Source organism: Bacillus rossius, chromosome 5 (genome assembly GCF_032445375.1).
Source record: "Bacillus rossius redtenbacheri isolate Brsri chromosome 5, Brsri_v3, whole genome shotgun sequence".
Classification (NCBI taxonomy): Eukaryota; Metazoa; Arthropoda; class Insecta; order Phasmatodea; family Bacillidae; genus Bacillus; species Bacillus rossius.
Genome location: NC_086333.1, coordinates 69,057,334 through 69,072,782, shown reverse-complemented (window position 1 = coordinate 69,072,782; position 15,449 = coordinate 69,057,334). Strand labels below are relative to the sequence as shown.

At 35.7% G+C, this 15,449-nt stretch overlaps 1 protein-coding gene across 1 annotated transcript; it reads left to right on the top strand.

The window, feature by feature from the left end:
* The first annotated feature begins 678 nt into the window (after positions 1-678).
* On the top strand, positions 679-8,933 carry LOC134531967 (protein takeout-like). Its single transcript, XM_063368067.1, has 6 exons — positions 679-886; positions 1,541-1,633; positions 3,699-3,846; positions 5,599-5,732; positions 6,809-6,958; positions 8,705-8,933. The coding sequence occupies exons 1-6, from the start codon at positions 814-816 to the stop codon at positions 8,854-8,856; spliced, it is 750 nt and encodes a 249-aa protein (XP_063224137.1). The 5' UTR covers positions 679-813; the 3' UTR covers positions 8,857-8,933.
* The last annotated feature ends 6,516 nt before the right edge of the window (positions 8,934-15,449 follow it).

Sequence of the window (15,449 nt, the reverse complement as noted above, 5' to 3'; positions counted from 1 at the left end):
CCCTATTTTAAATGCTTCAAACAGTTAATTAATTATAGTTTAACTTTGGCTTTGCGAAATTTTACTGTCGAAATCCGCCACAGATGGCAGCACAGTGGTTACACGTTTCCGCTCCATGCAACATACGTGCCATTCATGAAATTACTCTTACCAAATACCTTAGACCGAGAGCTAAGGTGTTACTCATCAAAAATTATGCCTGAAAATTGTAACTGGAAATTAATTTAACATTTTAAGAAACGAAAAAAAACAATATTGAATGTATTACCATCTCAATTAAATTATAATAATTGTTGATTATAGGGAACAATCACCCTGATGGCAATTGACGTCGCTGTAAAATTTCAGTTCGTGGTTGCACCCGACCACGCTCCTGGTAAGCAAGTGTGTGATTGAATTAAAATGAGTTCTCGGTAGTTGGGAAAAGCAGAGTCACGGAAGGCAGAGCTCGGATAGAATTCTTCACTCTGAGCGACGTCTCCGGATAGTAGAAGGAGTGTTTGCCCCAGCGAGCCAGAGGGCATGACTCGCCGCCTCTTGAATAGCGAATGTGACACTCTCGCGACGGCGGCGGCGGCCTCGACCTTAAGAGTCGCGGCTAACCGAAGGCAAACATTTGCCCGGTTTTTTTTCGCCGCCTGACGTCTCCTTCCGCGAGGAAAAAGCAAACACGAGGCCGTTTAGCGCCCGGTCTCCGGGGTTGTTTCAGTCCGACTTCCCGCCGGACGCGTAGTATAAAGCCGGCGGCGCGTCCATCGTCGTCGTCAGTCGATCCCCCCCGCCGGAGCACCAGTGCAGCCAACTGCCGAGAACATGAAGTGCGCGGCGTATGTTGCGGTGTTGGCGGTGCTGGTGGGGAGCTCGCTCCAAGCGGCCGTCAAGCTGCGTGAGTTGGCAACACTTCTAAGCCGCGCCAAACTCGAGTGTGGCACTTACCACGTTTAACCTAAATAAGCAAATATGTACTAAAAAGTCAAAGTTTTTTTTTGTTTTCTTTTGTCTCATTGCACAGCTGTTAATAAAGTTTCGAAACAAAGATACGTTCAACTAATTTTGCTTTGAACGTTAATTTAATTACTAACCTTGTCTTTTTTTACTAAATTTTATACAGAGATAAATTTAAAAATAAAATGATTTTCACGTTTAATTTAAAAACAAAAACGTAATAAAAAATAAAATATAAAAATAATTCGACATAAATCTTTGGATTTAACATTCCTTATTAACTTGGGAGACCAAACAGCAAGAGGAATTAATTAAAAAATAAAATTAAAAAATAAGATTACCTAGTTATAAAAGACATCAGTGTGTGACTAGGTACTACATTTTTTTACGTTATTATTTAAGAAACAGAACATAGAATCATAACATCAACCTTTATTCTATCATGGCATAATCTCGTTTAATAACATTAACTTACTTCAGTAACAACACTCTCAGTGTGCACACAGTCACTGTATGGTGATTAATGCAAATTTTAATGTGATTTTTTTTTATTTTTACAGGGTTAATAAAGCTTGTATGTGGTTTTTACCAACAGCTGGATACCTGAAGCTCTGCTCCAGGGGAGACCCGAACTTGAACGACTGCGCTCTGAAGAGCGGCATTGCTGCTTTGCCGAGACTCGCAAAAGGTAAGATTCATTCACACACAACCTTAACATTGTTGTAAGGAAAAGGTTCATTAAAATTTACATTTCCATCTCCAGAACTGTACATCGTAACGAATAATGTTTCTTATTTTTTTACACTAAAACTTTTTTTCTTTGTTTTATATTTAAGTAGAAATTATGTTAAAAATTTAAAATATTTAAATACGATTTGCTACAAATTCACAAAGTAAAATAGGACGAACTTGTATTTTTTTCTGCTTTTCAATAAAATTTTATCACCACGAGATCTATGTTCTAAAAACCATTGTGAAGTTATTATTAATACCAGTTAAAATGTTCACATAGGCCCCACGTAATCTCTTCGTTTTCCCTTCGCACACAAGGACAAATAAAAAAAAATATGTAAGTTTGGATTAGATGATGAATTTTTTCTACGCATTCAGGACTTCATATTTTCTAAGCTTAAATTGAAACTTGGTTTTACAAGTAAGGATGGTTATTTAAATTACTTGTCTTTATGTTGTTTGAAGGCTATCCATGTTCAATTATTAATGTTGCGTTGTAAGTATCAAAAGCGAAATTATTTCAACATAATTTTATTCCAGATTATTTAATAGAGGTTAAAATCCAAGCTAATGTTCATGATAAAGATCACGTACGGGATCTTTTACAAATGAAAAATAACGTTCAGTAAATATCTGGTGAGAAAATTTGTGACCCAACAAAAAATGCAAGAGATTTATCGTAATACTTCAAATAAAAGTAATGACAAAAAAATAACCTATCGAAAAGGCGTTTGGGATCGTACCTTAAAAAATTAGTATCCAAAATTAATTTGCTTTCAATGTTTCGTATTTTTTCACATGATACAGGTATTAAATAAAATCTATATAAACATATACTATTTTAATAAAAGTTTTTCCTACTTAATATAACATTATTTGTTTTTTTCAAAAAAAATTTGGAAACAAATTTTAAGTCCTAGTATGTACAGAAACCTTTTAATCTTGTCTTCTAATACTTGAATTTTTTGTTTATCTTTTATTAAATCAATTAAATTTAGTTAATCAAAAATTCTAATATTGGCTTTTATATTGTTTCGTTAGCTTGGTAATGTTCGCAGTTAATATTGGAAAGCTACTCGGGGAACGAATTAAAAATAATTTTCGGTAATGGGATAACACAAAGCATAAATGCTTGGGCAAGAATCCAAACCCAGTATTACAGCGAATTTTTGTTTTTGATACGGTACAGTTGCTTTTATGTAAATGTACAGATTATAGAATATATTTAAAAGTTACAGTGTACTAACCACTGGGCAAAATACTAACTTTGATCAGTCCCCGAAGTCTGGGAGGACAGTTCGACCCAGCTATTGCGCTCGGATGTTCGAGTCACGTGACCGGGTATGCTGTTGCACTCGGATGTTCGAGTCACGTGACCGAGGGTTCTGTTGCGCTCGGATGTTCGAGTCACGTGACCGGGGATGCTGTTGCACTCGGATGTTCGAGTCACGTGACCGAGGGTTCTGTTGCGCTCGGATGTTCGAGTCACGTGACCGGGGATGCTGTTGCACTCGGATGTTCGAGTCACGTGACCGAGGGTTCTGTTGCGCTCGGATGTTCGAGTCACGTGACCGGGGATGCTGTTGCACTCGGATGTTCGAGTCACGTGACCGAGGGTTCTGTTGCGCTCGGATGTTCGAGTCACGTGACCGGGGATGCTGTTGCACTCGGATGTTCGAGTCACGTGACCGAGGGTTCTGTTGCGCTCGGATGTTCGAGTCACGTGACCGGGGATGCTGTTGCACTCGGATGTTCGAGTCACGTGACCGAGGGTTCTGTTGCGCTCGGATGTTCGAGTCACGTGACCGGGGATGCTGTTGCACTCGGATGTTCGAGTCACGTGACCGGGGATGCTGTTGCACTCGGATGTTCGAGTCACGTGACCGAGGGTTCTGTTGCGCTCGGATGTTCGAGTCACGTGACCGGGGCTGCTGTTGCACTCGGATGTTCGAGTCACGTGACCGAGGGTTCTGTTGCGCTCGGATGTTCGAGTCACGTGACCGGGGATGCTGTTGCCGCAGGAGACGCGAGCCTGCACATCCCAGTGCTGGACCCACTCCGTCTGGACCGCATCGACGTGAAGCAAGGCTCGGGCCCCGTCAGGGTCGAGCTGGCGCTCACCGACGTCTACGTCAAAGGCTTGAAGGACGCCGATCTCAAGGCCGTCAGGTGGGTCAAGCGATGTGTGCGCGTCACTCGTTAGTTCCTTTCTTGTACTGAGGAAGATTGATTTGGTATATTTTTTGACGTGTTAAATCTTATCTCTCGATAAACGGCAGTTGGTGGAAGTGATTTCAAGAACGGAACTGAAATGTGTAACAACCGCGGTGCTGCCATCTGTGGCGGATGGCGTGAACCAAAGTAAACAAAGCCAAACCGAATCTTTAAAGTATTAACTGTTTAGTGAATTTTCACAATATGGGTAGTGTTTCAATTTTTTTTTTGTTGAAAATCAGGTCTAAATCAAGTTTTTTTTAATCCAAGCCTTTTTTTTCACTTCATTCTATTGCTTAATTTTTCATTCTGCAAATCGATTGATTCTGTTTTACGTAGCTGCTCCTGGCGAAAATAAAAGCGAAAACACAGTTTTCATATATTTATCACGCTTGGCATTATTTTAAAGAATTCTAAGTTGAATTTTGTGTCCGAGTTTAGTATTACGTGTGTATTTAAACTTTCGAACACATAAGATCGTTACCGACGTTAGATATTACACATCTCTGGCATGTACTGAAAATATTTACTCACTTTTTTTGGACATAGGTACTTTGTTATACTGTATGTCACAAGAATCCTCAAGTGTCCTCTCTCAGATGACTTGCGCCTTAAGACGGGAACAGATCTCAGTTGCCGAAACGTCGCAACGGTTTACTTAGAAATCCTACTGTGTTTATTTGTGCTGTCGTCGTTATGGTAACAGGGATGTATGGGTTCACCTGTGCGTCTCTGTTTCATCGTTATATTGTCCACATCTTTATCTGTGTAGTATTAACGCTGGGTTCATCCAAGGTCATGTTTGTCCTTATTTTTTGTTTTGTTTCAACAGCCACGTCGTTGGTAGCCCACGATGACCGCCTGTGTTAGAAAATATTTTTAATTATTTCATTTTACGATTTTTTTGTTCTAAATTTTTTTAGATTCTCTGATTTTGGCTCGTTTGATGCGTGTTTGCAAATTCTAATTGTTTGTCTGATATTGTGGTGTTTTATCACGTACAGTGTAACCAGCAATAGCTTTTTAAAAAAGAAAGAAAAAACCTTTCATGCTATTGTCAGTTCTTCTTATTTCCATTACCGTAATATTATTTTGTGTTTCACAACAATCGACAAGAAAAAAAAAAGAGCCGTAAACAATGAAAAGCGTATAAAATATAAACTTTTTTAATTTATCTACAAAATGTTTTCCTCTTTAGCTGTCTATTTTTCTTTAAAAATTTTAATTGCAACCTAGCGAATCTCAGTTTAAACATTACAGATTAAAATTTTGGAGTATATTTAAACTGATGGCACGAGTGTTTTAAATAAATAATTTCTTGATACGAAATAAATTTATTTGCTTTAGCCTTATTTCTAGTTCATATGGGTGTTAGAGTTCCTTTAAACATTTCTTTATTGATAATGAAGAATAAACATTTAGAGTTATCATATGTTTTCATATTTACATTTAAATTATTTTTCGTCGTTTTTTATTGATTAAATTATTATTTTGACATAATTTACGAAATAAATTGCAACTAAAATAACTTACATAATTTTGAGGTTTGATCAACTCGAGAAAATAAATAATTTTTAGTAATTTTTTGTTCTGTATTTTTGTATATTTGTTTATTTTAAATACCTCAAAAAATAATATGTACAAAACTTTTAGGTCTTTGTGTAGAATTAGAAACTGACTGATGTGTTGTAACGATATTTTTTTCAGTTTCGACTTGGCCAAAAGAACTGTGACCGTGAACTTCATTGCCAAGAAATTGGTCATTGACTCCAAGTACAAGATAGACGGACAGGTCCTTATTCTGCCAATCAAAGGAGACGGAGACTTCAACCTGAAGCTTGGTAAGTATCTTGCGGGATGTGCATAGGTATCTGCAGTTTTGGTAATACTAATATTTAAAGAACGCCCTTACAATAATTTAGAAATTAAGTATCGTCTTTTACAACGATGTCAGAATAAGGTGATTTATTTCTACACTTAGGTTTTGAAATTTTATAATTTTGTAGTCGGTGCGTATAATATTTTGTGACTGTTTGCAGTTGATTGCAAAATAATTCAGTAATTAAATATAACTAAGCTCCTATGTCTATTGCCACGAATCTCTATATTTATGTTTAAGGGTTAACACTTTATTAACTTTCTGAACGAAAGTCAAATTAAAAACTATTTTGCATTTTTTCTTAAAGACATATAGTTCCGAAATTGTATACAGCGTAAAAGTACGAATTTTTGATATCAATGGATTTGCACCAACAAAAATTATTGTGTGTGTCAATACTGGTTCCTAACTTCCTAAGTGTGGAAATAATGAAAACATTTAATTAGAAATATGTTTTAGTTTGACATAGATCAAAACCAAACCAATTCAAAGTTACCCTATCAGCATAATCTAATTAGAGTACTAACACGTAAACAATACGCTTATTACATTAGAATATATATAAAACTTCAATGTACTATTTAATGAAATTGTTCAAAAATCCACATATTTTTGAAGAATTTATAATTTAGGCCTTACAAAAATTATTTGAAATATATTTCAAGTACCTATTTCTATTTTTAATAAAATTAAAATATGCATAGTGATGTAATAGCTGTGATGATCATACAGTCAAGCTATTCCAGTGATTAAATGAAGCCCACTAATTTTAATTAAACAAAATATTTGCTTTGAATTTTTATATTTCTTTAGTTTTTGCAATATTACATTTTTATTGTTTATTATTGAAGATATTAAATATAGCTTAGTAGCAAATAAAACATAAATTAATAAATAGTCATAGATGTCAAACCAACAAGAAACATTTTTTGAACTAAAAAATAGTTTGAGAAATTCGTTCACATTTTATTATAAACTCTTTGTTTAATTAACGAACATCAATACAATTGAGCACCGAATTGAATATTTTCTTTACAGATAATTTGGAGGGAACATTCAAGAGTGACTTTGATATCGCCAAGAAGGATGGAAAAGAGTACATAAAAATTAAGAACAACAATTTCGACTTCACCATCACGAACGCATTATTTGACTTAAAGAACCTTTTTAATGGTGACAAAGTTCTGGGTGAGTATATAGCAGAGACATGACGAGAAAAATGTTTCATAAATCTTCGGAAACATTTTTAATGAAAGACCATTAAAACTAATATAACTTAATATTTTAACTTGATTCATTGCTTAAAAGTATCATTAAGATAGTGTTACGCTATTAAAACTTGCAAAATATTAATTATAAGTGTTCAAATATTGCAGGTAGGAAAATTGTAAGAATAATGCAAAGTTAGTACTCTAATAGACTTAGAAAGAATTAGGTGGATACCATTTTACTAAAATAAGGTTATCTTTGATTGGCTCTGTTAGTTCAATTAGACTAGGATGTTTTTCATAGAAGTTTAAGAATCAGTCACTGAGATGGTACATACTAAAGTTTAAGAGATAAATATCAAGGGGTTACTGGTGGGCGAAGAAGATGAAACGTTAATACTCATTACTCATTGTTTACAAATAGCTTTAACGATTGGCGGTAGTGGGACATCACAAAGTATGAATTCCCGGGTAAGAATCCGAACCCAGTATTACTGCAAACATTTTTTTCAATGATACAGTTGTTTTCGTGTAATTAAAAAAATTTTTTACCTGTATCTGTAATTTCACAACAATATTTCTTTTCCATTTACAACAAAAAAAATTCAGTGTACATAAGACTGGGTTTTCAATTAAATAACATAAGCGAGTGCATAGCAGACCATGTGCACGACAGTGCACACTTCTTGTTCAAAATCTGTTTACAATTAAAATCTTACTGCTAATTTCAGCCAATGAACTTTCGCGGTGTATCCGACATCTGTTGGCAGTGTTAGAATGTAACTATATTAACTACTAAATTATTGTCCTGTGACATCTGAACAGCAATTTATCTGCACAACTTAAAAATAAATAAGTTTTATATAAAAATCATTCTAAACCCAACACATAATTTTTTGTTTAAAATTCCGCTAGTGATTTATAAGTAATATCATAAACTAATTTTTAAGGTAGGAATTACAACTGAGCATTGTAATATTTCGACAATTATTTGCACAATATGAGTGATAGATATAAACAGTTCTCTAGTCCCGCAAAAATGACTTCCTACTTTAGTCTCATTGGTGATAGCGCCATGTGTCCGTAACATAAATAAATTGCATTAATTTCCCTCCTATGCATGCGACCTCTCTCCCGTGCGCACGACCATCCTATGCACTATTGTGAATCAGTAGGTTTTAAAACATGGCGGTTAAATCTTGCGCTCAAAACCCACTGTTACCGTTTTTTTTCCTCAATAATTGTGCAATCAGTTTAAGCCTGCTCGCTTTGATCTGATTGAGTATGGCGAGGCGGATAGGCCTCCACCGGACCACGGTTACACTGGGTGATTTGAGGGGTCCCAGCGTGATGTGGGAGATAGGGGAAAGCGCCAGCAGTGCTGATAAACGTCTTAGGGCTCATGACACAGCCAACTGTCTGGTCAGCTGAGTGTGGTAAAGGGGCTGAGGCGGTGACTATGCTGGGTTGGTGGCCCCAGCCACTGGTCATTGCCGAAGCTCTAATACCCTCCCTATCAACAAAAGGGAGCGATCCGTAACAGTTCTGTTTTTCTTAAAAGCTCGGGAATGTTTATAAAAAAAAGCGAACTGGAATGCTACTCCCACCCTACCCTATTAGGGCGCATATGTGGGAGGGGAACTTGAGAATGCCGGCCGTAAGGTCGGAATAATGTGTCCATGGCGAGGGTTAGTGTTCTATCACTTCATTGAACTCTCCGCCGCAGGCGACACGATGAACACCTTCCTGAACGAGAACTGGAGGGAGGTGTACGGCGAGATCAAGCCTGCCGTGGCTGAGGTGGTGAGGACTGTCATCGTGAGGATACTGGACGAGTTCACCAGCCTGCTGCCGTACGACGAGCTGTTCGCCGCCTGAAAACCACACCCCCAGAACATATTTATATTTATAATTAAAAATAAAAAATTTGAAAGCTACGTCACATGTGTTTTTTTTTTTTAATTCACTGCCATTAACCTTAAAAATCCGTAGACCTATGGTGCACGTTCGTAGATACATTAAAGATTTATAGAAGTATGTGGTTAATTTTAAACGGAGTCAAAGCAGATATTTTATGATGCTATGAAAAAAGCTCAGCTTAAACTAAAACACCAGATACAAAATCAATCCATAATTCCATACTCGGAAAAAAAAAATGAAAATTTGCTCTTGTTAATAACATTTTGTATACAAACATTTCGATTAAACTTGACTCTATGGGAATTCAGGCTAATGTTCATTTTTGGAGTCAAGAAGATGACGCTATATGACATCAATAATAAAATAAAGACGTTATACTAAATAAAAGTTTGAGTGTTATAGTTTCTTGGAAAAAAACCTAACAGAAATGATTCCCAAAATGTTCGGATTATCTCGAGTAAACTTTATTTATTAAATTTAAATATAAGTTTTATATTATGGGATACTTTTAATTTTAGTCTATGTTGATGCCAAATCATCTATCTCTTAAGTCAGGCCCTTAACATCGTATCCCATTATAAAAGTCATGATTTAATTATATTTTAAGGAAATAATAGGCCTATCAATTCGTGTTGTTAATACATTTTAAAAATTAATTATTAAATCAACAGTTTCCTTTTTCACCTCTCATTTTTGTTTAATATAAAAAGTAATATTTCAAAAACAGGTGGAAAAGAAACAGTTATGAATAAAAATATTTTTAATCAGTTGGAATTCAAACACAAAACATCCATTACCAAGTCAAATATTATGCCATGAGACAGCTGAGAAGCATTAACATGCAATATGTATAGCGAAGCCTTCCTTCTATTGCAATCGTTAGTGAGCATCCCACATTCCACATGAAATATATAAATAATTTTTCCTCAGCAAAACATGATATGACATCTGTTAACAATAATCGGGATACTTAGAAAAAGTTCTTTTGCATGAGATAAATTAACTCTCTCTACTGAATGGAGTCAAAGACAGAGGCAAATAGTTTTGAAGCCTCGTAAACTTAAGCCATGTAGTTTTGTAGCCTCATACACTTGAAGCCATTTATAGTCTTGTAGTCTTAAATATTTTATACATAATAAATGTACAGATATCTTTAGTGATTACTGCTAACACTCAGGAAACGCTAATGGACGCGAAACCTAATTCCGATAAAGTGTTGTAGTAGTCCTACCAGCCGCTGCGCGCTACTGCCTCGCACTTCCGCAAGCCCTGCCATCTCGTGAATGTTAGGCCAACTACTTGAATAGCGCCCCAAAATCACGAAAGTATTTCTTCATATGGAAGCGACTTCTATCCATATACATATCACAATGCCGTTTTATAGAATGATATGATATGACGTATATAAGTAAAAGAAATGCATTCCGTTTTTTTTTTTTTTTTTTTTTTTAGTTTTTCCTTCTTTCGAATGAGTCCTTAGCATGGTTACCGCTTTAAGTTACAATCAAAGAAATTGAAAAATTACATAGTGTTAGTAGTGCTCCAGGTACATCATAACTAAGTGGGAATGTTAAGACGTTCTTTCTATAATAACAATATAACGAAGATTTTATGCAAGTAAATTGAAAAATAACCCAACTTTCAAAATTCATAAATTATTCGCCTGTTTCAGATATCAAAAGTTTCAACAATAACTCAGCGTGTGTATTTTGTTGCAGTCGTAAAATTCGATAAAAATTTTCACCACAACAATTCGGGGTGCTTCTCCATAAAATAAAGCAACATTTTAATTTTCCTCTCACTCACACGAGATCGCCGAGCAGCCATTATTTCAATAATACAATGACCGACCACGTGCAAACAACTCTAAAAATTTCACACCAAATATCCCGTAAAAATAATTTAAGAAATAAACATGTTTTCGCTTGCTCGAGCACTTTTAAAATTACTTAAGATTTTTATAAATACTTTTATCAACATTGAAACATCTGGAAAGTATATTGACCTATAAACTCTGTGTTTTTATTTATAAATTTGTTAGAAATATGGTGTTTTTTGTTGTTATGTTGCTGTTTTCAAATCTCATCTTCGCTGCGAGAAAAATTGTAGAGGGGGAAATCGTAACCCGAACTTTGCCGAGATAGTTAGGCCTCGTAACGATGCCGCGCTTAGAATAGCAATTTCAGTACCTTTCGATTACGATCGTTCGGAACCGCGTGTTGTCGATCTGCCAAAGAGCTATATGTCGGAATCGATATTGAAATGTTCCGATAGAAAACGCTGGAAACTTAGAATAAACTTCCTGGAGCCAAAGGAAGCGCGAGCTAATTACTTTGGGAACCATTGACTGTCGGGGCCAAAATACGTTTCTTTGGAGCCAAATACTTTTGGAGCCATTAACTTTTGGAGCGAAAGACTGTTGAAACAAAAGATTTTTTTTTGGAGCCAAATATATTGAATCCGTTTATTTTTGGAGAAAATTACTTTTGGATTCAAAGTCTGTTGGAGCCAATGACTGATGGAGCCAAAAGACTGTTGGAGGCATTATATGTTATCGTAAATTGGCAATCGCATCCTACTCAGTTTAATGTTCATAAAAGTGTACGTCCTTTTCTTTAAATGTCCTTAGTCAAGTCTGTATTATCATAAGCTACTGATGAGATAGTACCCAACTGATGAGATGGTTTAACACTAAGTTGATTGTTCGTCAAAATGTACTTTATTTTAGTCAAAAGTGTGGCCTGTGTGTACGTTGCTTGTACGGTGTCTACATTGCATGTTCATTAACTATTCGTTGAGTTTGTATTGAGTGTTTATTCATTGCATGTCCTGTGTGTGTACTGTGTGAATATTGTGTGTCCTGTGTCTACTGTGTGTTTATTGTGTTTAACTGTATGTTCATTGTGTGTCCAGAGTTAGTACTGCATGTACTGTATGTATGTTCAATGTGTTTACTGTGTGTGTACTGTGTGTCCAGTGTGTGAACTGTGTAACCAGTGTGTGTAGTGTGTATTCTGTGTGAACTGTGTAACCAGTGTGTGTAGTGTGTATTCTGTGTGTGTACTTTGTGTATACTGTATGTGTATACAGATTTTCAAGATGGCGGGCATGACGTCATATTAGCTGACGATATATATCTTGGCATTAGTGGTGGGAGGTCAGTGTGACATCGGCTTCCATGGAGGAAAGATCTGTCACCATTTTTTTTGCACTTACAGGGTTCGAACCGAGGACTCCGAGCTCCGTGGCATAAGTGTATGTTTTTTTATAAAAAAGTAAACTATTTTTATTATTTTTTATTAAATTAGATTAATTCGTTTTTTATGAGTTTTATAATTTTTCCCCGTTTTTTTTTAAATAAAAATTACGAATTTTCAAGATGGCAGCCGTAAAGGATATTGCACCGGTGACGTCATAATTGTGGCCAACTCCCCTTATACCGGGGTAGTTGCACACGTCCGCACTCACCACGCCAGTCCCGCGTACGCGTTACCACTGACATACTGATACTGAGAGTGTAAAGAAATTAAATTTAACAGACGCGCATCGACTGGTCTAACATTTGGTAAGTGCGAAAAAAAAATATATTAGCGTACTAAATTTACCGAGAGTCCAGGAAACTCTATCGTGATAGGTATAATAATGAATTACCAAACCAAAGATGCTCAAACTTAAATACCGTAAAAAGGCAAAGGGACTTAAAAGGTAAATTCTAGGTATCATTTAAATTGGTATAATTACATTCACAGTGTAACGACATTGGTTTACAGACACTCTTGCTGTATAATTAATTCTAATCCAAAGTCCCAAAAAAAGTCTATTACGGAGGAGGGGGGAGGAACCGAAATTATGACGTTCTTCAGCCTATATAATCCACTCACTAAATCCCGTCGCCGCACTCTGTTTTCAATACACATCTTCTGTAAATCGTACCAGCCGGGAAAATAAAGTACTAAAATCCAGTTCTCACACTTACTTGGTACTGAAGCATACCTCTGAAGCTGGTGACTCCCGGGGTCGGGCGTAAACCCCACTCACTATTTGCGCCTCTAGCAGCGCAATGCTTCTGTGGCCCGTGCACTAGCCCCACACCATCGCGCGCTCGTGTTCCACCACGTTTTTCGCTTCGCCAAACGTGCCATGGCATTACCGTCATATTGCCGTTAATTCTTGTTCACGTAACGTAACACAACTTCCCCATGGCTGGGATGCGATTCCTCATTCACGAGCAGTTCCGCGGCCGGCGGTCAAAAACACACTCCCCTCGCAAACAGCTGGCAGCCGCCTCCCACTCGTCACGTCAGCTGACATCACCCCCCTCCTCTGCTACCACCCCTCACTCCGCTAGATCGTTCTCGTTACTTCTCGTACGTCCCACTACAGAGTAAGAGTACTTAACGTAAAATAAACCAAGTATACTATTAAAAAGTTACAATAAATAAATATTAAAATACACCATTAAATAATATAAGGACATAAATAGTGTTATAAAAAATTAAACTATCTTAAAATAAACTTTACGCAAAATAAAAATAATAATAATATCCAAGACGACTGAGGCCGCCACAAGTGACCTCATAATCCATGATGACGTCAGAGGGTTATCGGAGGCTGTAGACACGGATCATTATGCCTCGATATGGACAATTCTAGCCGCTGGTATTTTTAAAGACTTAAAACGGTAAATTTTCCCTCGAAACGGGAATGTTTCCTTCAAAAAAAAATAATATTTTTATTTTTAAAATTTTATGAGAATTTTGGCGGACTTTTTCTTCCATAAATTGGAAATTTTGTACTTTTTGGCGAATTTCAGGCAAATTTTGACAAATTTTGGTAAATTTTGGCAATTTTTGAAAATAAAAGGTCAAGGTCATAAAATATGGCCGTCGTGACGTCACAAATCCGAGATGGCGGACCGGCTCCAGCTCCACACCCTAAACCCTGTGCCCGGACCGGCCAATACATACTACTGCAAACAGAATTTTAAATTTATTTTAAGCTTAAGTTATATTTGTCACTGGCCGGGAATCAAACTATATAATGAAATCTATTGCGTTAATCATTTTTTAATAAGTGATTTTTTTATTAATTTTGGAATTGTTTCCGATTTTCTTGGTTAATTATTACAAATTTTAAAAATAGCAGACATATCGACTTATATGAGGCTGGTATATGAGGAACTTTAGTTGCTGATATGATTTCGAACCGGTTTTATTAATAAATATTTTTGTCTAAATAATATTTTTTCATTGATCTAATATCTAATCAAGGACGGATAGCAATCAAAATAATCATGATATAAATAAGTGATTTTTTTATGAATTTTGGGATTGTTTCCCAAATTATAGCTAAATAATTGCGATTTTCCAAGATGGCATCCAAAATTTAAGATGGCGGGGCGCCACAGTAATAATAATAATAATAAATTACTGCTTTCTAGCAGGTAAAAATGAAACTAATATGGTAGTAGCGCACTCTATCAGACGAAAACAAGATAGTTACTTCCAGCAGACGAAAACAAGTTGGCGGCCGTGACGTTATAATAGATGGCGATATATGGTGGCATTAGTGGTGGGAGGTCAGTCTGTCGCCGGGTTCAAACCGAGGACTCCATGACGTAAGTGCGTTTTTTAAATAATATTTTATTAATATTTGGTTAATAAAGTTTTTTTTTTTATATTTTAAAATATTTCCCAAATTGTTCTGATAATAATTATGAATTTTCAAGATGCTGGTCTTGACCTCATAATCCAAGATGGCGAAGTGTTTTTGGTTAAATTATTATTATATTTTATAAATTTTAAAAATTTTCACGATTTTATGGCATAAATATTTTCGATTTTCAAGATGGTGACCGTGAAAAAATTGCAACGATCTAGGTTAGAATATGGCAGTCGTAACGGAAACTGAAACGATGTCACAACTAAGATGGAGACTGTAACGTAACGTGCAATGTTTCCTAGAATCCACAATGGCGACAAAACGAAATGTGCGAAGTTGTTTTTTAAATAATATTTCATTCATATTAGATTAATTATTTTTTATAATTTTTAAAAATATTCCCGATTTTATAGCATAAGTTTTACGGTTTTACAAGATGGTGGCCTTATGATAATTGGAGCGGTTAGGTCAAAATTGAAGATGGCAGGTATGTCGTAAGAAATTTGTATTATTTTCATAAAATTTTTCAAAGAATTTTTTAATGTGCCATTAATAAATTACTTTTTACTCTTGCCAGTAATCGAACCAATGTCCGAAATGGATATAGTAACTAAACATTTGAAGTAGCGAATATTTTAAAATAATATTTTTTGAAATTTTTTCGGTTTTTTTGGTCAAAAATTAAATAAATTAAATTTTATATTCAACGTCTATGTCAAGGTCCTGTTATCAGTGGCTTATAGCGGCTTGCTTTAAGGAGTCTAAAGTGATTTTGAGGTATTTGTGTTCTTTCTAAGTCAAAAGTCTTTTGGGGTTTTTAGAATTCCTTTTTTTTTTATTATTTTTGAGAAATAAGAAGGGAAATTTTCCCTCAAAACGAGAATTATTCC

Bases quoted from the DNA above. Each gene is read 5' to 3' on its own strand.
- LOC134531967 (XM_063368067.1), top strand. From the start codon at position 814: ATGAAGTGCGCGGCGTATGTTGCGGTGTTGGCGGTGCTGGTGGGGAGC. The intron at 1,634-3,698 runs GTAAGATTCATT...CTGTTGCCGCAG, and splicing joins TTTGCCGAGACTCGCAAAAG to GAGACGCGAGCCTGCACATC. The intron at 5,733-6,808 runs GTAAGTATCTTG...TTTTCTTTACAG, and splicing joins AGACTTCAACCTGAAGCTTG to ATAATTTGGAGGGAACATTC.